This window comes from Hibiscus syriacus, unplaced genomic scaffold (assembly GCF_006381635.1).
Source record: "Hibiscus syriacus cultivar Baekdansim isolate YM2019G1 unplaced genomic scaffold, ASM638163v2 tig00111678_pilon, whole genome shotgun sequence".
Lineage (NCBI taxonomy): Eukaryota > Viridiplantae > Streptophyta > Magnoliopsida > Malvales > Malvaceae > Hibiscus > Hibiscus syriacus.
The window spans coordinates 266,302-291,468 of NW_024063153.1; the positions used below are offsets into that span (position 1 = coordinate 266,302).

The 25,167-nt window shown below is 33.0% G+C and overlaps 1 protein-coding gene and 1 pseudogene across 1 annotated transcript; both read right to left on the reverse strand.

Moving 5' to 3' along the window:
• Positions 1–1,633: 1,633 nt before the first annotated feature.
• Positions 1,634–5,200, reverse strand: LOC120167472 (annotated as a pseudogene).
• A 16,288-nt stretch (positions 5,201–21,488) lies between these two features.
• LOC120167441 lies at positions 21,489–21,881 on the reverse strand. Its single transcript, XM_039176460.1, has one exon. It carries the CDS (start codon positions 21,879–21,881, stop codon positions 21,489–21,491), a length of 393 nt encoding a protein of 130 aa, XP_039032391.1.
• Between the last annotated feature and the right edge of the window lie 3,286 nt (positions 21,882–25,167).

Sequence of the window (25,167 nt, forward strand, 5' to 3'; positions counted from 1 at the left end):
TTTGAATCTTTACTGGTTGTAAAGGGCAACGAAGAACAATAATTCAAGGATACCAAATGAACGGGTCGACAGGACGAACACAAAGATACCAAAAGAGTCGCTAACCGTTAAGTGGTGTGCGACAAAACTGAGAACAACTAAAACGAGGGGGGGTTTTGAAAGAGAGAATGCACGGAAGATTTTTTATTCAAAAAACGACAAATGGGAGGGAAATGTTTCACAGCTCTAACTTTTAGGGTAAATTACAATCTAAGACCTCCATCTTTTAATAATTTTTATAACGGAATTAAGTTTTCAAAACACACTAATTTAGTTCCCTAAATTTTGAAATGTGACAGAGTTCTAAAACACATCAAAACTTGTAATTTATATATTAAATCCGTAGTTATCCTAAATATTTTTACAAATATTCATATAACTTATTAGTTTAATATATTTATAAATTATTTTTAGCATATTATAAAGATTGGTATTTGAGTGTGATAATTTTTAAATTAATATTTAATTTTTTTTATTTCAAATTGATATTTAAATTTAAAAAATTTCTAAAATTAATATATTACGTTGTTGTAGGATTTCAACAATCAATTATATTATGACATTTAATATTTAATATGGCATTATTCTGATAAAGGGATTTTATGTAATTGTATTGAGATATTATATCAACACAGACATCAATGTAAAAAACTATTAAATTAAGATATAAATTTAAGAAAAATGATTACATTTAAATACTAATTAAATACAAAGCATGAATAAAATAATAAACATTTATTTTATATAAAAAAATCCAATATAATTAAAAAAATGGTAAGTATTTAACAATACATTAATGAATTGGATACATAATTTAACATCTTAAGACTTCAAGTCAAGCCATATATATGATTTAAATTTAAAGAAATATCTTAAAATATTGGGCATGTCTAATTGAATACATAATTTAATATTTTAAGACTTCAAGTCGTATGTAATTAATTAAATTATCTAGTCGGCACATATGCATACATTTCATTGTTCTAACAACTGGAAAGCCATGCACTAACCCACCGGCAAATTTTTAATGTCAAAAGGGATTACGACTTAAAATTAAAGGTGATTTTTTTATCTGATCATCTATTTACTTTTATATTATTGTTTTGATTATTTATTTTTTAAATTTATATTTTATATTTGTTTTGATCATCGATCTTTACATGTGACGTGAATTTTTTGATCCGTTTGAATCTGATATGAAAATCTAAATTATGATCTTATTAAAAAAACAGAGGACTATTATTAAAATTATCCATAAATATATAAAAGATAATTATAAAATTATATTAGATTGAGTCGGATCGTATTAGATTTTAACATCTAAATCCGACCACACCCTAAAATGTCTGATTAATCCGATCTGAAACCAAATTTTCAAAATAAAATATCGACTTGACCAATCGGATCGGTTCTGAAGTCATCCGGTCCGGATTATTTTGCCATCCCCACAACTGCCGAAGGTTTCCAAATGGGCAGACGAGGTTACTATGGACACTGAAACCGAGTTTGATACATTAATTGCAAAATTAACAATGTTATATGACACAAAAATTGTGCTTACAGGTTCTATTCCATATATACCCCCTTATACTAAAAATAGTTATTTACTTAAATTTTAAATAAGAATAAATAAATATGGGAACCATGATTTCCAATTTTGGATCATATTGAAACACTGTTGGGAACTCCCCTGCATGTTACCCCGGGGTCCGAGCTCGGTGCAAGAAGCTCATACGGTAACACCCCGGCTCCACACCGGTTCTTGAGGCTGGGATCAGCGTTCCTTTTCTCGATCTCCTTCTCTATCCGTCTTATCTCGGCCGAGAACCCATAGAAGGCCTCGATGATCTCTGCATCACCAGACCAGATCGAGGGATGTTGTCTTTCCCCCAAGTACTCCTCGTCGGGCGAGTGTGTCGACAAGTTGTCAACGACGGCCATGAACTTTGTAGCTTGTAATAAACTTGGCAATGCTAATAGGAAATATTTCTGTGGATCAGCGAGGAAATTAACGTACTCGGGGTCGTTCTCGTCGGGTATTAGTCTCCGCATTAGGGGTGGACGGTTAGGCACGTAGCCACCGTAAGGGTACTGTCCAAAATTAAGTGCAGCATGTTGGGCTGATGCAAGCCAAATGAGGGTGGTGAGGATGGAGATTAGATCCTCTGGCGTTTTCAACGAGGGCCACCACGATTCGTTGCTGAGATCAGCATGGCCTACGCGGACGGACTCGTGGTACCAGTTTTGTAGCTCTCTGTCACTGCATATCAGGCTCGAGTTCGGATAGTAATGGTTCACGTAGGTTCGGACCCAATTCTCGAGTGCATTCCATATTAGTAGTCCGTCCGCGGCATAAGGGTAGTCTTCAATCAGGAGCTTTAGACCATGGGGTTGTGTTGGGTCAGGAACTGCTATTCCCCTGTACCATGAAAGGACAATTCTTTAGGTACAGTTCATTGCCTTATGTAGCAAAAACATAACTTCCAGGTGAAGAAAGTAAAATTTGTGCATATGTTCTAATAGATATCCTATTGAAGCTCAATTATTTGTTTTGTTTTCATCTCAAAGTTCGGTATTTACCTTCGGATAAGGTCAGCAGGTAGGTTCTCCTGGTCGAATCGCCAATGGCTCCGATAAGCCGCAGCGCTAATCTCCATGCAGTAGCGACCGGGAGTGAAGCAATCCTCGATAACACCACCGGCATTGATCAAGTTTTGTCGAGCTAAAGCATTGATCTCTAGTGTATATCTCATGTGTGGATCCAAAAGCTTGAAGATGGGGTGAATTGCGCTCATTTGCCTATGCGCAGCCAAAATAAATGGTTCCATGCATGCATGTGTACGTAACCAGTGGTTAACCAATTGGTGAACCCCGGCATCGTTGGAGCAAACATGAGCCTTTGCAAGCTGCCAAATCCAATTCGTGGTTGCATCAACGGGCGGAGTGACGACACGCTTGGCTCGGGTCTGCGGTGTGGTGTGTGGAAGGCTTAGTTCGATGGTGATCGGCTTGAGGGTCCCGGGGGTCAAGAAAAATATGGTACGAGTAGCATACGATTTCCGGCCATCAAGCGCATTGATCCGATCGAGAAATGGTAGATAAATGTCATGATAATCCACTATGAACAACTTGTTTTCATCCAAAGCCTGAGTTCAAAATTACCGAACAGAATAAAAATCAACAATCTTTATATGGTAAAATAAGAAAGGTGCATTTTAATGCATTTAGCACAAGATTTACCTGTTGAACTGTCATGCCATTAAGCTGTCCCACAATGTGCTCTTCTTTGAGTGCAGATTCTTGGGGACCATAGATCTCGGGATCGAGCTTGCTTACCGGTGGAAAAGACGTAAGACACTCGATGTTGACAGGGTTGACGCCGGCCAATGCTTGGCGGCCGAACTCGTCATCTCGCAACCAGGCAAACTTGTCCTCTGCATGTGTGGATATCATACGTTAGCTTTTAGCAAAGTAATCCTTTTTTGATCCCACGTTTAAAATGTGCAGATATTTTACTTACTGGAAACAACTTTTGGGGTTTCATATTTGAGTAGTCCTTCACTAGATTCCTGTAATTTAGTGACCATTTTCGGCAACTTCTTCACGGTTTCTTGCTGTAAACCCAATTTGAGGAGCAGCCCTTCTTTGTAAAGGTCATCGATGTCGGCGAACGAGTTTATGTCACGGTTATGGACAGAAATGCTGGCCTTCAACTGCGGCAACAAGTTGTGTAGCACCGCTCTAAACCTTCCGGCAGAGAAGGTGTTCCGTTTCGACTCCTCAAATTGTTACGTACATCGGCAATGGCTTCTCGATTCTACTCTCTGCTGACATGTCTGCCATTTACAAACAAGAACTGAAGAGTTCAGCATTCCATTACAATGTGTAAAAACAGTATCCATGTACATACATACATATGTGTGTGTACGTATGTTTACCTGTTTCGGAAGGAAGACGACCAGTGCGACACCGTCTCGGGTATGGAATTTTGTGGCCACCCAGCGTTGGCCGGACAAAATCGATCCCCCGGTCTGGATTTCCCAAATCATTGTACACATCGAAGTCGTAAACCCTGTCCGAGAGTTTTCTTACACCTCGGCCATTTCCCCGTAGAGCCCTTAGCTCTTTTTCTCTTAATGCTCTTAGTCCATTCGGTGTCTCGTTCGGCAAATAAGGCTGCTTAAACAAATTCTCGTCAAATTAGCTTCAAAAAAACTAGTTGAAAAAGTAAACTGTCTTGAATCGAAAAAAAGTTGAATATTTCAGAGTCAGCTAGCAAGCTCTGACTGGTTCAACTCAGTCCATTTGATGAAGGTTCGAAAGCTTAGAATTGAAAGTTTTGACCTTTGACTAGTTTGAAAACCCAATGCTTGATGAAAACACAGAGAGGCGTTAATGGTGAACCTGATTAGAGAAGAAAATCTGATTTGCAGAGTGATTTTTGCTGGATTGAACCCAGGAATTGCAGGGGAAATGAAGAGGGCCGCATGCAAATCCTTCAATGGTGATGCTTTCCAGGAAAAATTCCTGCTGGTGCTTGTTTGTCACCATGATGGCACCTGGAATTCCGAACTCTGAGTCCACCGTGAACTCAGCTGTGTAATAAACTTTCTCGGCTTTAACGTTTGCTTTCTTGGACCAGTCCTTCAACACCGCTTCACTGCTTTTCTTCGGACCATTGGATTCTGAAAATCAAACAAACAAAAACCCAGAATTACAGAGCTGAAATCAAACAAACCCAGAATTGTTAGGGCGAAAAAAAAAGGGACTTACTGGGATCTTGTTCATTGCTAATGAGTTCCAACACGACATTCCTTCCAAACATGTCAGCAAAAGCATCGATATGCTTAACCAAAGTCTCCTTAAAATTCTCCTTGTTCTTGTTCTTGACAGTCACGGAAGCTCTCACCTTGAATTCAACAGGCTTCTCCTTTTGATTCAGCACCGCCTTTATCAAATCTTCACTAATGGCAGCCACGACTGGGGAAACCTTCCTTAAATGCACCGAAGTAAACGGGACATGCTTGACCAACGGGAACCGGTTCTGTCTCGCATTACCAGAACAGCTAAGAAACACTTTCGATGATGAAACAAAGGATGATCTCTCGATCAAAGAAAAACACATCATTTCTTTTGCCAGTGCCATTGTTTTGCCTACTCAAATCCTCTGTTTCTCTAACCAAAGTTCTGGGCTTTTTTTGGTTGAAGATGGGAGAAACAGGCCGCTGATGCTTCGTTTTCTTTTTCTTTTTTGAGGATTCGATTGTGGGTGATGTGTTTTTTATATACAGAAACAGGGAGGAAACGAAGTGCTAGCTTTTGATTAGTAGCATGGGTTTCTCACCGTCCACACGTTTTTCAAATTTTCTTTTTCGTGAGCTCAACTGTAACCGATGTTCTTGTTTTTGACAACAATTTTCTGCTACTGGTTAATATTTTAATTTAGGGTAAACTATATAAATGGTCTTCAAACTTTTAGATTATTTTTATTCTAATCATTAATTTTTAAAAATTTATAATTTAATTATTAAGATTTTAATTTAATTTAGTTACCACCACTTCCTTCAACTACCATTAAGAAAAACTGACATGATACATGTTCTAAAATGTTCGTTATCATTCCTACTTTCACTATCATATCTATAATTGTTCGGTGAATTATCTAGTCGAAAGAACATTGCGTTACTCATTTTCTTCTTATATATTTTAATTTAAATTCATTAAAAAAGATTCTAATATCCTTAAATCTCAATCAAAATTAAAAGTTATCTTTTATCTGTCACTAGTAATTGTCATATCAACTCAAAATCAAACTATATTAATCTTCATACCGAATGGAGTCGTCTTCTGTCAAGATTTACTAATAAATGTTTTGTTCATTTAAAACTCGTCAATGTTGGGATAGATAATTTTGTTCTTTTACTTTCTTTTAACGTTATTTATTTTCTAAAATTATTGGTAGTTGTGGTTGTGGATGATAATCGAATGAAATTGATGATGATTTGAATTTTGATTTGTTTAGTTGTAAATGATGAGAAAAATTTGATTTTGTTTGAGACTTTGATAAAATGATGGTGATGAATGGTTGAATAATCACGGAAGATTGATGAAATTCTTAAAAGTAGTAAATGTTGTGGTTAGTGACTAGGGTTGTAAATGAGACGAGACAGATCGCGAACTACTCGAGATCGACTCTATCAAGGCTCGATAAATACTCAGATCGAATGGACTCGACTCGAGCTCGACTTGATTTCTTAACGAGCCGAAACGAGCTACTCGATATTCGACTCGAAAAGCTCGTGAGCAGCTCGAAAAAAATGTTATATTATAATTTTAGATTTTTTAAAATTACATTATTAAAAATACATTATTGATAATTATAAAATTTTAAAAAAATATTAAAAATTCTATAATACAACTAAGACATCTCATCCCTTATAATTATGTGATAGGGTTTAGGGTTTATAGTTTAGGGTTTAGGGTTTAAGTTATACACAACTACTTAAAGAAGACAATCCTAAACATGGATTAAATTATTACCTAAACTAGAGTGTGCTTACACGAAACATCGATGCATAAGAATGAAATGCAAATGCACATACATTAAGATGAAACAATATAAGATTAAACCTACTATTAATAACTTAAACTCATAATTTAAAAATGCCATGAAGGACCAAAACAATATAAAACTGAAAATATGCATACAAAGTAGAAATTACTCATTAAATTAAGCAAGCCAACTAAGGGATTATAATGTCAAATAATTAAAATTACAAGACACAATTGAAAACAAGCACAAATTGAAGGAACACTAAAGCAAGATATCTAGGGTAAAAACTCTTACCCTAATTCATTTCCCCCTCAAATTTTCCCTAGCTAAAACTTCCCCCCTCGCCGTTCTCTTCTCAAACCTCGTCCACTCGCAGCCCTAGCAGAAACCCACAGCCACCGTGGCCTAAACGTTCCCCCAAGACTCCGGGCGACAAAGATAAGATTATATCGATTAGAAGGTAAGGTTTTACTTACTGGTTCTCTGGCCACTGATGGTTTTCGTTGGTCGAATGTTTTTTTTTATTCTGGTTGATACTCGTTGTTTTGGGTGGTTGATAGGTTATATGGTTGTGGTTTGATAGACTCTCTAAGGGTTCTATTCTTTCTTTTTATGTTCTTTTTCAAACAAAATCCAGAAATTTTCTTAGGAACCAAACAAGCTCCACCTTCTAAATTCTTCTTGTGACTATAGTGACCAGTCGGGAACAAATTTGCCTTCCCCAAAACTTTAGCCATAGCTAGTTTTTCTTTCTTTTTCTCGTAACAAAAATCAATAACCCAAATTGAAAATTGAATCTTTTTCTTTAATCTCAATGAAAATTAAAATATGATAAAGAGAGTTTTCTTAGCATTCTCTTTAAAGTTTCGATCCAAGCTCATTTCTTTTTCTCTCTTTTATCCTTTTCTCAGTTGGATGGTTCTAAAATGACCCTTTAATGTAGCACTTATGAGCGCAATTTAGAATAACCGTTTCTAGCACATTTTTAAGGTATATTGTGTAGTCCATCATTTTACCCCTTGGATTATATTTTTTTCCTTGTGTTTCCTTCTTATGTCTGCTTGGAACTTTTCAGGTAAGTGAAGAGGTGGAAAGAGCTTTGGCAAAATTAGGCCCTCTTAGACTTAGTGGAAGGTAAAATAATAAAATATATGTCTGATCATTTACGAGTGTAAAGGTAATTATTCTATATTCTGATGTCTTAATTTAATATATATATATATATATATATATATGAAGCATGTTAGGTGGTGTTGAACGACCAATGATTTTGGTTTGGTATATCAATAGTAGCCTTATATATGGCATTGTTCCCTCTGCTTATTGTTCGTCAGGATCCCTATGCTTAACAATGTCAAACCATTTGTGAAGTTTGTGATTTGAGAAGGTCAACCTTTATGTGATAAAAGAACTGTTTTGTTATCGATTTATGTATCTTGCGGTAGCTGGAAATTCTAATATTCATTTCGGAGCTTCTGAGTTTTAGTAAATTCTAGTTATTGTGAGAAAGTCCAGGATGTTTGTTCTTTGTGCATGATGATAATGTGGGAACATCCTATTTAACGTATTTTTTTTTGTCTTTTGTTACCACTCATTTTAGCAATTGCTTGTGGAATTATAGGTATTTTTTCTTAATGTTAATGAATTGTAACTGTTGACATTTCTGTTAATTCTAATAGTTTCTGTGTTTGTTATTGTCTCATTAAATAGCCATTGTTTAAGAATATTGTGCATGAGAATTGAAGTGCTGCAATGTTTGAAGATAAGGCCAGAGCTCATATGTTCATTTTAAACTTGTAAAATATTGTATGTTTTCTGCTCGACAACTCTGTCTCGAGCTTCAATCGAGCTCCTGAATTTTTCTATGGAAGATTTGCCTTTGTATTTTGAGTTTTAAAACACTATTTTCATGGCAAAAGTTGTTGTTTTGCTTTGGGGAGGATTGTAAATGGGTGCCTGCTGTGGCGCATGTTTGATCTTATGTGTTTAGAATCTGTTCTACAACCATAACTACTCATGTATGCATCCTATAAAGTTTCTGAAATGAGTTCATATTATCATAAAAAAAATGTATTGGTGATGGTTGATTAAAGGGAAAATTATTGATATATTCTAAATGTAATATAAGATTTTTGTAGGTTCAAATTCGAGTTCGAGTTTGAGCTTGAATTGTGCTCAATTCGAGTTTGAGTTCGAGCTCAAAATCGAGCATCAATCGATCTCGAGTCTCGAGCTTCAATCGAGCTCTTGATTTTTTTTTTTGAGTTCGAGCCTTTTCGAGTTCGAGTCGAGTTTCAATATTAATTTTTGAGTTCGAGTCGAGCTTGAAAATTTTAGGCTATCGAGTTTTCGAGTCGAGTCGAGCATACATTTAAAGTTTTCGAGTTCGAGTCGAGCTCGGCAATACTCAAGCTCGACTCGACTCGTTTACACCCCTATTAATGACAATGATGATCGACTTTAAAAAATAAGAGTTTACCATTAAAAAAATAATAAGAGTTTACCATATATATATATATATATATATATGTCAGTTTTGTTTAATAAGAGTTATAATAAAAATGAATTAAAAATTTAATGATTTTAATTTAAGTTTTAAAAAGTAAAATAAATAAAATCTTAGCTGCTTTTTTCCGTATCCTCTCTTTTTTCCTTTTTTTTTTAATTTGTGTCAATTTTATTAATTAATCTAACTTTTTCTTCTTTAATTTTATTTTACGACGGCGGCATCAGTTTTAATGTTGATTGTCGTCTGTCGGTTTTAATTTTTTTAGTTTTTTAATAAGAATAATTATATCTTTGTGATATGTTCTTTGACTTTATGACATATTTATCTCTGTCTTTGTGGCATGTTTTTACTCTGCCTTTTTATAGCTTATAATTTTTTTATTGTTGTTTACGGTTTTTTGCAGTTGTTTTTGTTTATCTTTTTTCTCATGATTGCATTTGACATCGCCACGACTAATCAAGATGGCATTGATTTGTTATCATGATGATCTTTCTTGCTTTGGACCCTCAGATTAATTTGAATATGCGTTTTGCGTTCGTTGATAGTTTTCTCACATCGTTTGACTTTGATTTGCATTTTGTCGGTGTTCTTTCAGTAGCTTCATCTTCTTTTGTGGTTCGTTTATCGATACAATTAGATTTGTTCGTATCTTTATTTTATTCGAGTTTTTTATTAAGTTTTTTAACTTTTTCCTTCTTTTGTCCTTATGTGACCTAGGTGGCTAGTTTTTGTATCAATGGTAATAGATAAATGTCGTAATTATAATTTTAAATTTACGATTATGCTTATAAATCTTCATTGTAATTTTGAATATTTTCTATTTTTAATAAATTTGCGACTTTCTATAAAAAATTAAAAAGTAAAAGTGCAAAAATCTAAAAGTTTGAGGATCATTCACGTGCTTTACACTTTATTTTATTTAGAAAATTAAAGAAATTGGGTTGCTGAGTAAAAATGAGATCCGAGCAAACGACGCGGTAGGGGAAAGCATTGAGAAAGTGGAGGGACGAAATGACTTTTATAACTTGCCTTGTCAGAAGATGACAATAGTTAATCTGCACTTAAAATGTGCTTTAAACCCAAATCTTTGCTTTAATTGTTTTAAACTTTTTTAAAGATAATATTCATGTAATGAGATGATTTTTCTCTACTATAATCCATGTGTTAAGATGATATCTTTTATTTGTTTGTTTGTTGTCTTTTCTTTTATTCTTAATAAATTTAATTTTGATCATTTAAAAAATCCATGATACTTAATCCTAAATCCAAAGGTGATAAAATTTTAAATCACTCAAAGTTATAACATATGCGATAAACGTGAAATCAAAACATACAATTGCTTCATCCTTTTCCTTTATCTTATCATTGAGATTTGAAAAATGCTTAATATTAAAATAAGTGCCCAAACCATGATTTTTTCTCTCGAATAGGTGCCTAAATTAGTTTTTGACTCATCTCGGTATGTAACATTTTCTCCATTATTATTTTAGGTGTCCGAATGTTAATCGCCGTTAAAAAAATGTTAAGTGACATGTGTTATTTCTGATAATTTTGTTAATTTTATTTAAAATAAAAATATAATCTTTTTTTAAAAAAAATCTATTTTTTTCAAATCTTAAAATAATTCAAAACTTTTAAAACCTTAATTTTAATTCATTTGCCACCGCAGTCCACCATCAACACCGTCAATTGGCCGAACACTCACACCCAACTATATGTGATCGGCCAATCACCCACTAACAAAACCTCCATACTTTCGCAACCGATCGAACACCAAATTCCCCTAAATTTATAAAATCCTAATCATAAATCCTTAAACCTAATACCCAAATCTCTAGCCATAATCCCAAATTTATTATTAAATTCAAACCAAAATATAAATAATTGAAGCATGGGATGATGGGGAGAGCACAAGCGAAGGGAGTGATGGAGAGAGCACCGGCAAAGGGGAGGGGATTGCGACGAGGTTGGGGTGGGGGAGGGGGTTGGAATTGCCCAGTTTTTTTTTAATAATTTTGAAAAATAAAATTCTCAAAATTATCAAAATATGACACATGTCATTTAAGGGTTTTTTTAACGACAATTAATGTTCGGACACCTAAAATGATAACGAATAGAACGTTAAGCACCTTTTATGGTAACAGAGAAAACGCTGTGAGTCAAAAAATAGTTTAGACATCTATTCGAGAAAAAATGTATAATTTAAACACTTATTTTATTATTAAACCTTAAAAAAAGATGTTTCATCGTGGGGGAAAAATCAACATTAGAGATTTTTCACAAGAAATAAAGAAAATTTTGTCTTCATTTCATATTTTTTTACGATAAATGAAGAAAATTTTGTGGTCACTCCTTGAATTCTTTTTCATGCTTCTAATATAAAACCTATTCCACTTATAATTGCATAGCAAATTGATGTGCAATCTTAATATTTTATTAAAAAGTGTTGATAAAATATTTCACTCATAATGTGGCAGACACACTATTTTTCTAATGGGGCAAACCCCATAATTTTATCGATAACAAAAATATAAAAGCACACGTTTAACATCCAAATCAACCAAGTAAAACAATCAAAATCATTTATATATACAAACATGAAATGAATTTAGGACTTGCCTGTGAAAAATGCAAATTTTGGGACTTACCAAGTAAATTTGTGGACTCAACATTCTTCAGTAGTAGTGAAAAAAATATTTATCAGAAAATATTGCAAGAGCTCTTATGGCTGTTTGCTTCCTTTTTTATTTGATAAATACAGCTCTGGCATTAATGCTTCTTATAAAGTTGTATCGCTTCTACATACTTTTAACAATTTGACAATGAACACTCAATCATCTTACCAGGGTTGGACCTAGGGAGAACGGGTGGGGGCGATCGCCAACCTAGAAATCTAAAATTACGATATATTTTAGATCTTTTCTATGTATTTTCTATTGAAAATCTGTGTTCGTCCCTAAATTTTTTTATAAATTCAAGTTCGCCCTCGACTTAAAATCTTACGTCCGACTTACTACAATCGTAGGTGTTTAAACTCATAATCTTTAGAAACAACAACGATTACTTTAACAAAGTTGGTTCGTGAACTTTTATCATTAATTAAAATCCCGTGACTTTGTCTCTTTTGATTAGTTGTCTCCAATTGAAACTATGGGTAGCTAAGATCTTTAAGACGGTGTCTACGCAAAACCTTTGAATTTTGAACCTATTATTTTATTTTTGAGGAATTGAATTTTTGAACATAGTACGAATCAATTAGCTATGAATCTGTTGGATTAAACACTAAGCCACTAGTTTTCACTTCCACACGTGTATATATGTGCCTTAATTTTCAAAAGCTTTGACTTGATTAACGTGTGTATATGTGTTTTCGCTGTCAATTATAAGGCATGGTGGTCTCTGCGTGGAGCACAAAGATGATTTATTTGTAGAGCACAATTGCACAAACATACCCTACCCATTCATGCAAGCACAATTATTTCGTTCGATTAACCTACTTTAGTCCAATCTTTGGACTTTTTTTTTACTTTGGACCCCATTGCATATGGTTTATATAATATATTGTCAACTTTTATACTTTTATACAAATACTTGTCTCCAATATTCAGTAATATTGTTCCAAAGTCATGTCAAATATATAATGCTTTCACTCTACATCCTTGGATTCAAATCCTTACGTGGTTTCATGTCAGCTTAAATTCTGGATTTGAAAATTCTAACTTCAATTAATCATGTAAAAAAAAGTTAACTAATTAGTTTTCTCTTCACACCGTTTTCTCCTTCTTCATAAGCGATGACATCAATTTTAATGTTAATCATTGACTATAAATATTTTTATTTTTCCTTTATTTATTTTACATCTTTATTTTTTATTTTTTATTTTTAATAAATACGCTTTTATGAGACATTTTTCACTACCTTTTTGCATGCTTTTGATATTTTTTATTGATTGTTTGATTCTTCTTTTCGTTTATATTTTCATGATTAAATTTGACGTCGCATCGACTAATCAATATGACTTTTATTTGTTATTCTGTTGATATTCTTTGCTTTGGATTTTCATATTGTATTTGGATACATTTTGACTTTGTAGTTTATTTTCTCATAATGCTAGACTATGATTTACGGTTGTCGATGATCTTTTAATAGTTTAATATGCTATTATTGTTCATTTGTCAATACATTCATATGTTCATATCTATTTTTTTTAGTTTTTTGAATAGATTATTAACATTTTGATGATCTTAGATAACCAATGTTATTAAAAAATAGTGACGTAGACATTGACAGAATGAAAAGTCAACTAATACCTAACGGCGCCGTCCAAGAAAAGTGCATGGGGGACCAGATAAAAAGAACGGCTGTGACCGTGTAGTACCTAAAAGGTGGACCGCGATTTGTTACGGTTTACTATATCAAACGGCCATTGGGCTACCGGCCTAAGATCCGATTTAACAACTGAGATTTTATGGGCCGTATAATAATTTGCTGATCATCAAATTCACCGTCTACTTTTTATCACCGACAGTTCATGTTGAATGTCATTGTTGTCTCTAGGGCTCTAAATGAATAGAACTCATACCGAGTTATTTTAGTTTAATTCGATCATAATTTAGTCAATATTTGAATTGAATATATTTAGTTTGAGTTTAAACTCGACTCGAGTTATTAATGGTTAAATAAGTTATTAGATATTTGATTTGAAAATCTTACTAGTAATTTAAAAAATATTAAAATTTTATTTTTTAAATTGAGTTATCAATAATATTAACATTTATATTTTTTAATATAATATAAGACTTTCATGTACTTAAGGTTTATGTTTAGATTCGAATTTGAGCTTCAATCGAGTTAAGTTTAGAAACATTTTGAGTTTAAGTTTTTTCGAGCTCGAACTTCAATTTTTTCTTTTAGTTTTTAGTCAAACTTACAAATTTTAAGCTCCCAAACTTTCAAATCGAATAGAGCTTCAATTTTTTATTTTGAATTGAGTCCAACTTGACAATTTTAAATCTACGAATTTTTGAGTTGGGTTGAACTTAAACTTAAGCTACTCGATTCGAACCAATCTCAACAATACTCAAATTCTAATAGTGGAATAAAATCAGAGCCGGTACTGCATACACGTGTTTCACGAGGTCGTTCCTTCATTTGTGCTCTACCTTATGCTCATTACGATTTTCCCTTACCTCGTTATTTAAATTGAGAGATTTATGGAGAGTTCTACTATATAACAGAATAATATAAAGTTAAAAAAATATGTGACTTAAAATGTTATAAACAAACGTATTAGATTACGTGTAATTTAAAAGATTAATTTTTTTTATATTTTTTATGTACAAATATTCTTCGTAATATTTTAAAAAATTAATATTATTTTTTATAATATTTTTGATAATATTTTTGTTAAAACCGAAATTTTAAAAAGTTAATATTTTTAGCAACCTGAAATGTTACATTATTAATAATATTTTAAATTGTATTTTTTAATCTTATATTAAGTTGGTGTACCATAAAATTTATCGATAACCACAGAAAAAAAATTCCTTCAATCATAATTGCCATTTTAATTCTCGTGTATGGTGCGGTTTACGAGGGTGAAAGATGTGGCCTTGAAAAGTGACAAACCGAAGTTCAATGATTTGAGCATTGAATTTTGGGATTATACGTATCTTTTTTTCAAAATTGGTTGTAAATGTTGACTACAAGTAAATCATACTTTATTATGATTAAATTTAGTTATAAGTAATTATTTATATTATTAATATTTTTATCTTTTCGAGTTATTTAATTAATTTTTTTAACTTTATGATTATTGATTAGTTTATGTGTTTTGATGACTTTAGAAAAATGACTAATTAAGTAATATACTGGTAAGATTTTAAATGAGAAACATTTAAGAAAACAAATAATTCTATGATTACTAAAAGGTGTGGATAAAAAAGATTCCAACCCGCTCCTAGACATATAGGGGCCATTGGTGCAAAAATAGACTGCTTGAATGCTATGAGATTAGGAGTGATTAATGAATTTAGCAACTCATGAGTAATTCGATAAAATATACTCCTAAACATATTAAAACGATGAATTTTTAGTAGTTTAAAATTAAATATTTTATTAAACTGCTTACTACATTTGAATCAATGATGCTAATCAAGGCATTTGATTGCGAATCAATTTATACCACAACTTTAAATATCATAAATTGGAAATGACATAAGTCTGTGAACATAGCCTATTCCGCTTAGTTATATGTACAGCCACTAAAATTAAAAAAATTGTTTTTTTATTTGTAAATAAATTCTATGATGCAATACTATACAGGTTAAAACGATGAATTTTTAATAGCTCATAATCAAATCTATTATTTTTTATTTTTTATAGGGGTGAGTAAAACTCGACTCAACTCGAAAAATTAATTTTTCGACTTGAATCGACTTTGATTTACAATTTCATAAACTCGCCTCGGAAAAAATTTCAAGTTCAAACCGAGTTGTAAAATGCAACTCGAATAACTCGAAACTTTTGGTAATTAGTGAACTTATTTTCAAGTTTGAGTGGAGTCCTTGGACTTTGTATGATACATGTATATCACATATGAAAAAAATATGGAGAAACATATTTGTATAGTATATATGGTTATAGAAAGTCACTTAAATTGGAACCAAATTATAAACTTGACTCGACTTGAAAAATTTTCAAGTCAACTCCGAGTTGTATAATAGGACTCTTCAACTCGAATAACTCGAAATTTTTTGACTCGACACGACTCTATCTAACGCTCATCTCTAATTCTTTGACAATTGGTCTCGTGAGCTTAGTTGATTGGATGCTTGCATGTGATATTCTTTCCTAGATGGAAAATTTCTTAGAATGCTTACATGCCTCGATCATTATAATGTTTGAAAACCCTACCATTTGACATTTGATTTAATTATATCATGAAGTTGATTTCTTTTTTGGAAAAAAAGAGGTTAATTTCAAACCTCAAACATGAACAATATAATCAATATGTACATCGGCCGGTTCATTTACTCGTTTTTCAAGTTGTATTCTTTCTATAGTAATTCACCACGACTTTGATTTACGTGGAAGATGTTTCCGGACAGGGTTCTTATTGGTGTGAAATGTTAGTTCCCACGTGTTTCTCGTGCAATATGCTTAAACCTCTAGTTTCTTCTGAAGAAGTTTTTTTTTTAAAAAAAAAATCTGAGGAGATGCTTTGGAGTTCGGATATGGAAAATCTATGGATTACGAACGAGTTATGATTATTGGAATGATTAACGATAAGTGAATTTGATCGGAAAAAAAATAAAGAATATTAAGATTTATATAAAAATTTCTATAAGAAAAATTTTCAGACAAATGAGAAGAATATTTCACTATGCTTATAAGTACAAGAACTATTATACATCCGCTACTTCTCAAGACCCTATTCCCTACTCACTATTTATAGGTTTAGGAAGTCTTGTTCACTAGGCAAAAACAATCGTAGGAAGAATTCTATTCTAATCGAATTTTATTTCTTGATTAACATAAATACGATAGAAGAACTATAGAATCAAGCGAATTATATTGCTTTAATTGTAACTTCATGGTCTGGTCTAAGAAAAAAATTGGGTCATTACTCTAGCAGGACAAATGGAAAACCTTGATTTGATCGAGAATGTCATATTTGAGACTCTTTAATGACCACAATTAATAGTATTCAACTGTATGGAGTTGGCCCTGCCCTGATTCGGGGGCTCAGTGACCTATTAGTCTATATTCCTCTAAATCTTTCAATTGATGTTAGCAATAAGTGAAAACCACGTTTGATACTACATGGCATACGTAACTACTAATAAGACATTATAACTTCTTAAGCTAAACAAAAATCTCATAATCTGATACACCCTTGATAAAATTGATGACATGATCATTTTGTCTCACGATATCTTGATATGAAAGACGTCGATCTTATATCGTTTTATTTTTAATTTCTCAGTATCTAATTAGAGTAATTGAACAATGAAAATGATGTTTATCAATCTGTTTGAGCACGACCGTGCATTTCTTTACCTTCTTCTCTGCAGTTTTATTTTATTTTATTTTTTTAAATTCTTCTCTGCAGTGTTGTGCATTTCTTTTGGTGTCTTGTATTTTGTTATAATGTGTTAAGATGTTGTTTAGTTTAGCTTTATTCTAGGGGCACATTTTTCTTCCTTCTGTTATCTGATATTGAACCTTCCCATTTTCTTTAAAAACATGCAAATGAGTGAAACATTTAACCCATATTACATTAATTATATTTATAACATAGTTTTGATTTTTCAAATAATATAATGGGATTCATAATGTAATATAATAGTATAATTAGTTGGATGTTACACTATAATATAAAAAGCTGTAAACCGCCAGCTATTTCATGTTGGTTCCTACCGGATTGGCCGCCTGTAGTTGATGCCTGCCTGTGTGTATGGGGGGTTTAACATATGGTTGCCACAATGACACAGAAGCAGCAGGGCGGTTATGATGTGCCTGGCGACCTGAAAATTCATCGGAATGTAATGGGAGGCCGCTTACGGAAATTGATGATAAAGGCCTAAATAGCTGCAAATGTGAAGCAGGATCATGAATTGCAGTGCCTATTTGATGACTTCCTGCGGAAGAGGAGACGATACCGATACGTGGAGGTCTAGTTGTTGGAGTGCCTGAGAAAAATGCCCAAGGGTTATAAACCTGCAATGGTGAAGCCATGGTTTGTGCATAGACTACTGCAGGAAAAACAGTTTGCATGCTGATAGCTGAGGCAGCTGAAGGGAGACCGGATGCCCTATTATCCGTACATTTAGACCTGAATGCATCGGCCAACATCTTATTCTTGACAACTTTACTGTAATTCACATCAAGCTCCTTTTGCTTGACAAGAAACTCTGCTTCTTTCTCATTGATTTTAGCATCATACTTTCTACGAATCTTAGCTACAGCCAGTTCGATCTTCTTGTCACATTCCGATTTCAGCTGCAGCTTCATTTCTTTGTGAATCTTGGTGGTTTGCTCTTTTTCTTTCATTATTCTTTCCATTTCGATTTGAAGTGGATCATGATACAATGTCAAAGGCATCCGAGATGAAACGGCAGGTGCAGTCCTCAAGGGAAGGACATTAGAAACAAGTGGGATTGGAGCTTCCCTCGGAGCCTGACAACTTTGGTTGGAATTATGGCCTCCGTTGTTTGGTCGATGCTCGACTGCACTAACAACTTTAAGTTCCACAACGTTGGCATTAGGATTGGACACGTTGCGAGTCACATCAATGGCACCATTAAATGTTGAAGTTTCTGCTGTCTGGGATGTATTTTGCATTTTATTGTTTGCACGGCATACTGCTGCCACTTCAGGGGAAGAATACGGAAGAAAATCAATATTTGTGAATACCGGGTTCATACGTTCTGGGAGTTCAGATTCCTTGTTCATAATGCATAGTACGCCAACCTGCTGGTCATTAGAATCAGATGGGACTGGGGCTTCCCTTGTGTCTGAAGCCTGCAAGACATCTTGATTGGAGAGCTCAATATGGTTTGCCACTGATTGCCTTGGAGCCTGAGAACTTTGGTGGGCGGTTTGGTCTTCATTGTTTGATTGATGCTCAACTGCACTAACAGACGGTAGATTGGGAGGAGAGCGGTTAGAAGTTGATTCAGAGGATCTCATCTGCCGCAATGACTCTGTAAGTTCCACAATTGCACCATTAAATGTTGAAGTTTCAGCTGCCTGGGGAGCATTTTGCATTTCACTGTTTGCAGGGCTTCCACTTCAGAGGAAGCATATGGAAGAGAATCGACGTATGTGAATACTGGATCTGATGAACGTTCTCGGAGTTGAGATTCCCTGTACATAATGCATAATGCGCCATCATCCTGCTGGTTGTTTTCCATGGGATTTGTTCGACCCTTCTCTCTTTGAACACTGCCACCCTCTAGGACTTCACTAGGAGCAGTTTTAGTTTCTGCCAAAGAGATCTCTTTAGCAGGCATAAGAACAAAATTCTTGCGCCTCTTTGCAACTTGAGCACTTTCATCCTGAGGTCTTTCTTGTAACTCATCGAAACAACGAACCCTTTTCCGGTTCCTCCAGTAAGTAGAACACTTCCACCTTGGATGTTTTCCCTCCAAAAGCTCTGTCCAAAATGTGTGGGGTTCATCTTCATCCATCACTTGAATCTTCTGCTCACCAAACAATGGCATTTCTGTCCTATACAGTCCCTGATTCTGTTTGGCTTGTAGAATGAGGGACAACTCGCTCATATCGTCTCTCACGGTTCGATGCAGTATGGTAAGAAATTCTTGAACCACATACTGTAAATGTGATTGGTGAGACAAGGTACTTGCACTGTCATGAAATATTTCCAGTTGACTGAATAGGTATGAAGCACCCCATTGAAGCAGCATGTGACTAGTACAAGGGCTTATGTTCTCCACGTTGCTGTCAATCGTCTTATCTTGTTTTGCAAGAATCAGAAGCTTTTCCTCCAAGGTAAACGATGAATATAATCGAAATACTCTGATTTGCTCAAACCGAGAATCAAGGGTTATCCTCTGAAGGGCTCTTAGATCATTCACCGGGCTCCAATTACTACCAAATATGATCACAGCACCAACTGCAGATAACTTGATGCTGGGGAGGCACGCACGAGTTTCCAACAGAAACACAAATCTCTCCTTCTCATCGTTGAATCTTTTCAAAGCAGATCGCTTCTTCGAAGCGATGATACCATTATCGACACGTTCATAAGAATCAATGCCGAATCTTTGAAGAAGAAAGTCATCCAAAATATCTCCCATCAAATCCCTCCCGGAACCACCAATATAGTGGAAAAGGATAAGCACTTTTGAGCCTAGTTTCTTGATCTCCCTAAGCATTTCATCAAGAAGTTTTAACTTGCCACTTGCTTCTATTCCAACCTCCCGCAGGGATTGATCCACATCACAGGGATGATCGCAACAATGTCGATTCGAGACGAGAATGCTACGGAGAACTCCGATCGGATCAGTCTTTGAAGGCGAGCAAAGAGATCGAGAATTCGAAAGTAGGGTAGAACAATACTTGTGTTGTTGCACATTGGATAGTTGAACAGAAACCCAGTACTCAAGAAACCTAGATGATTCTTCCAGCTTTGTTGAATTGCAGTCAAGCCTTTGTCTTTTGCAATCGGATGAGAATGAAGTTACCACATCAATACTTGACAGTCTCGGAGAAGCAACAGAATCGATGCTCTTATCACACCTCTTCGATCCTAAAGAAGCATATTTCCTCAAAGGATTAGCATTCTTCTTCGTTTTTTTCTTTCCAACTCGCTCACTTTTCCGGTTCTCGGAAGTCCGGTTCTTCAGACGCTCCGACCGCCGTGTACCGGAACAACATTTTCATTGTAATTAGCTTTCCTACTAGATGACCTAGTGCCAACCGCCATACCTGAATATTAGTCTAGGAGGAAGTTTCTCAAGAAATTCTAAAGAAAAAACACTTAAGATTTAATTGCAAAAAACCCTAATGTCTAACCTAATTTTTGGTTTATAAAGTTAAAAGATATTCAAAGTAGATTTTTATATAAAAATAAATAAATATTACATTTTTAAATAAATTAAATTTATTATTATTTTAAATTAGTTTATGTAATATTAAATTCGAGTATAAAATGAAAGGCCTCTCCTCACAAAATTTTTATTTATACAAAATTTTTATTCGAGTATGTTTTTGTTTCGTATATTTATTTATATATTTAAAACTCTTAATTATAGCATAAATTATGTACGTGATTATTTAATTATAAAAAGATGAGGAAAATTTTAATTTTAGTATTAATCTTTCAGTTTTATAAATCGAATCAGTTAACTATTTAAATGATGTTATAATCAAATTACTTATCGTTTCAATAATAAAAAATAAATCATAAATATTATTTTTATAATAAATCTATATAATATTTGTTAAAAACTAATCGATTTAAGAATTGAATACCAATAAATATATAATCTTGAATTTCCTTACAGTTTCATCAACATATATTCAAGTCACTTAAAACTTTTTCTCAGCATTATAAAGTAATTACGTTATGAAAAAATAAAAGGACCCCAAGAAATCCACGTAGAGTTGCATTAACGATGCTTGTATACCATTTTTTTCTTACATGTGTTTGTTTAATCGGAAAATTCTGGAAACAACATTATCAAGAAAAGCAATGGAAAGAAAAACAATAATTACAAGAAAGAAAATTTCACAATCTTACAAAGACTGAAAGAAAAAAAGTGCAATGACTGAAAGAAAAGTAGAGATACTATATTCCTGGAAATAGGAGTAGAGGGACTAAATTTCAAATATACAAAAAGTGCAATGACTTGAAACATATCAATACAACAAGGTTTTAGGGCGATCTGATGCAGGGAAACTGGAGAAGGAAACGCCCATAACGGGGACGGCGAAAATTGATTCCATCAACATTCTTTGTTGCAAAGCCTCGACGCTTGCACTTGCTTTCACTAGATCCTTGATCAAGTTCCTATAATGTTTCTTTAGCTTCCTCAGCATGCAATCATATTGCAACTTCACCCATTTTATCTTCTTCTTCAAAACCTTCACTATGTAAACCCTCCCCCGTGGTTTCTTCCCGCCGAGTCGAACCGTGGGTAGCTTATTCTTTTGTCGGCGGAGGAAGAAGATTCTCCGCCGTGGGTAGTGGTGGTGGGCTTGGAATGTGATGGCTAGATGAGGCTTGGGGGTGGTTTGATGGTCTACAGCCATGCTTGTGTAAAGGGGTATCTTTGAGAGAGATTTAATAGAGTGTGAGGATACAACTTTAAAGGGGAATTAAGAATTGAGAAAGCAGCTCAGTGAAATAATATATTTAGAAATATTTTTGAGGGAAAATATATAATAGAATTTTTATTTGTTAGTATAGAATTTAGATTTCAAGATGAGTACTTGGTCGGGTTAATATTATTTGTATATATCATGTAGGTTTGATTTTGATCTATAAATTTATAATATCATAATTATATTTTTTAAATAGTATAATGTGATTATAAAATAGTATATGTTTATAATTTTATAACATTTTGATAACGTACATCACACCCTGCAAATACAATTGCTCAAACTCAAATCCTTAGGAGAACAATATTCATTTTTAACACCGATATTACTCAATAAATTCTCTTACTAATAATATCTAAAATGAATAATTATCAATTTATCTGATATTTACGCATCAATAAAATCATTAAAAAAATTAAAGAATCGACTGATATAATAAATACATTCAGATATTGCATTAAATGAATGAATTCTACGTAGAAACCAAACATCAAATAAACACATTATAGTATATATTAATACATTTGTGGAAGAAATGCTCGAGTGTTAACTATGAAGTATATTTTTGTCTTAAATTTTCATTATCTCCTTTTTGTCGCTTTAACAGTGGCCAGACGCGTGAAATATTGTAGTTTTTTCATCGAATATTTCCTTCGAGACACAAGTGTAATATCAACGTCCATTATGGGATTGTAAATATAAATATTAAACATTTATTAAATAACTTCAAATTAAATTTAAACACGAAACAGCTCATACAAATGCCAACGAATGTGACAATTATAGTTATCTTTTTTCTTTAAAAAAATCATAAAATATAGTTTGCTAGTACCTATAGGAATCACTAGCGATAGTAGGGTGTGCAAATTTTCAACTTTACACTACATCATGGATTACGCTTAATATGATCAAAGTACATAAAAAGACAAAATTTTAGAGTATTTATTAATTTTAGGGTTAATTAATATATAAGTGTTATACTGGTGATCGTAATGGTGGATTACTTAGCTTTTCGAACGGTTGGTTTTGTGTGTCGTCTTGTAAATCGCACCGGCGCTTCACTTTTGAACCTTTTTCATTAAATCAATGAGTCATTTATTAATAATTTTATGAAAGGAAAAAAAATACATGGATACTGTTACAAACCTTCGTTGTTATTAGTTATATGTATGGTATATGTTCTTTGTTCATAGTTAAGAAAGATTATGAATATATAATATTTTATAATCATCTCAGACTATTAAAAAAAGAAATGTTTGAACCTATATAACGACTTTAATGATTAAGTGAAATATTATTCTCTCTAGAAGTCTTGAGTTTGAGCAGTTATGTCTGCAAGATGTATGGTGTCAATAACTAAAGAAAATATGAATATATATTTACATTCTAATCACCATAGATTATTAAAAGTATATATTACTTGTTTATATTACTAGCCAAACAATATTCTTTGTAGAAATAAAACTTCATTACTATCAACTTTAAATAATAGGTGAATTATATAAATAATTATTGAAGCATGAATAAATAGTTATGAGGAATAACGGATATGAGATGAAGTAGATAAAATAGTTATGTTGTTAACTTTATTTGTTACAAAATAATAATGTTAGTGATATTTTTATTAACCATTTATGTGGTTTACCTTTTATATTTTTTAAGTAAGAGTCAAAGTGGAGGGTAAAAGGGGGTAATTTTATATTAAAAATCCAAAATAAATAATTATTTAAAAAAATAGAGCCCTACATAAATTATTTGGAAGAATAACCCCTAAACCGTCCACATCAGACAACCTTACGGCCTGCAAATCGAGTGTTAAATCCTTGCACCCTCCAACAGGCGAGATACATTCGACGTGGGCGCACTTTCGAGGTAAGCTAATAAAACAATTAGATAAAATGACATCGCGTATTGCGAAGCGTGAGGTAGCCTTTATGATCCAAAATATCACGAGATTTATGGGGGCCTCACGGCCTGCAAAGCACGAGGTTCTTTCGAATTCAAAAGCCTAATTTGAAAGTAGAAATTAAATGAATATAATAATAATAATAATAATAATAATTAATAATAATAATAATTAAATATAATAAATAATTAAAATATATACATATAGTAATTAAAATATATATATTTTATAAAAAATAATTATAATATATTTTGTAAATTTTGAAATAATGAAAAATTATATGTGTGAAATATTAAATATAATTAATAATTAATAATAATATAATTATAATATATGTTGAAATTTAAAAGATAAAATTTGGTAGCAATCTCACGTGTTGCAAACCGCGAGGTATTGGGAAAGGAATAAATTCTGCGAGTTTTCAACGTAACTCGCATCTTGCAGGACGCGAGTTGCATTTAAAATCGCGCTTCCCCAGGTACGAGAAGGGATATAAATAAGCTCCTCTCCTCCTATTCATCACCACACCCTTTCATATATTTAAAGATTTAAATATTTCATATCACGGCGGCGAATCTCTTATGACATGATCGAATTCACGTATTCGATTATTGGAGGCGAAGTGATGAGGTAAATTAATTAATATTATTTTGTATTTACTATTTATTTATTTATTTAGTTTATTTGTTTTGGTATTTAAATAATTTTTTAATATTTATATTTCGTATAGATATGAATGTGTATTAGAGTGTCATATAAATCGTGTGACACCGCCCGATGCAAATATTATTGACTATTTACATTTAGCAGATTTTGGATATATTAGTAATATAATTGGTGACGCTGTGAAGTTGCATCCTCCACTTATAAATACGTTGATCGAAAGATGGAGACTGAAGACACACTCGTTTTATTTACCGTGTGGGGAGGCAACTATTATCCTGCAAGATGTTGCATTTCATCTGGGGTTGCCTATTGATGGAGTAACTATTACTGGTGTTGTCGGTGCCTCTGGAAAAGTATGTGAGGTATTGCTCAGAATTAATTCGCCTGATGATGCACGCGATGGTGGAAAAATGAAAATTAAATTTTTAGATGAAAATTTTACAAACCTACCCCAGAATGCGAAGCATGAAGTGAATAAGGTAAATATAAATGTTTTTATCTATGAATATTTATTACTATTTCAATTTATTTATTTAATTTTTTTGGAAATTAAGTAGTTATATTATTTTATTAATTTTTTAAGCGATGTACTCATACGCTTATATTACGATTTATTGGAGGATTTTAATGCCATACAAATCT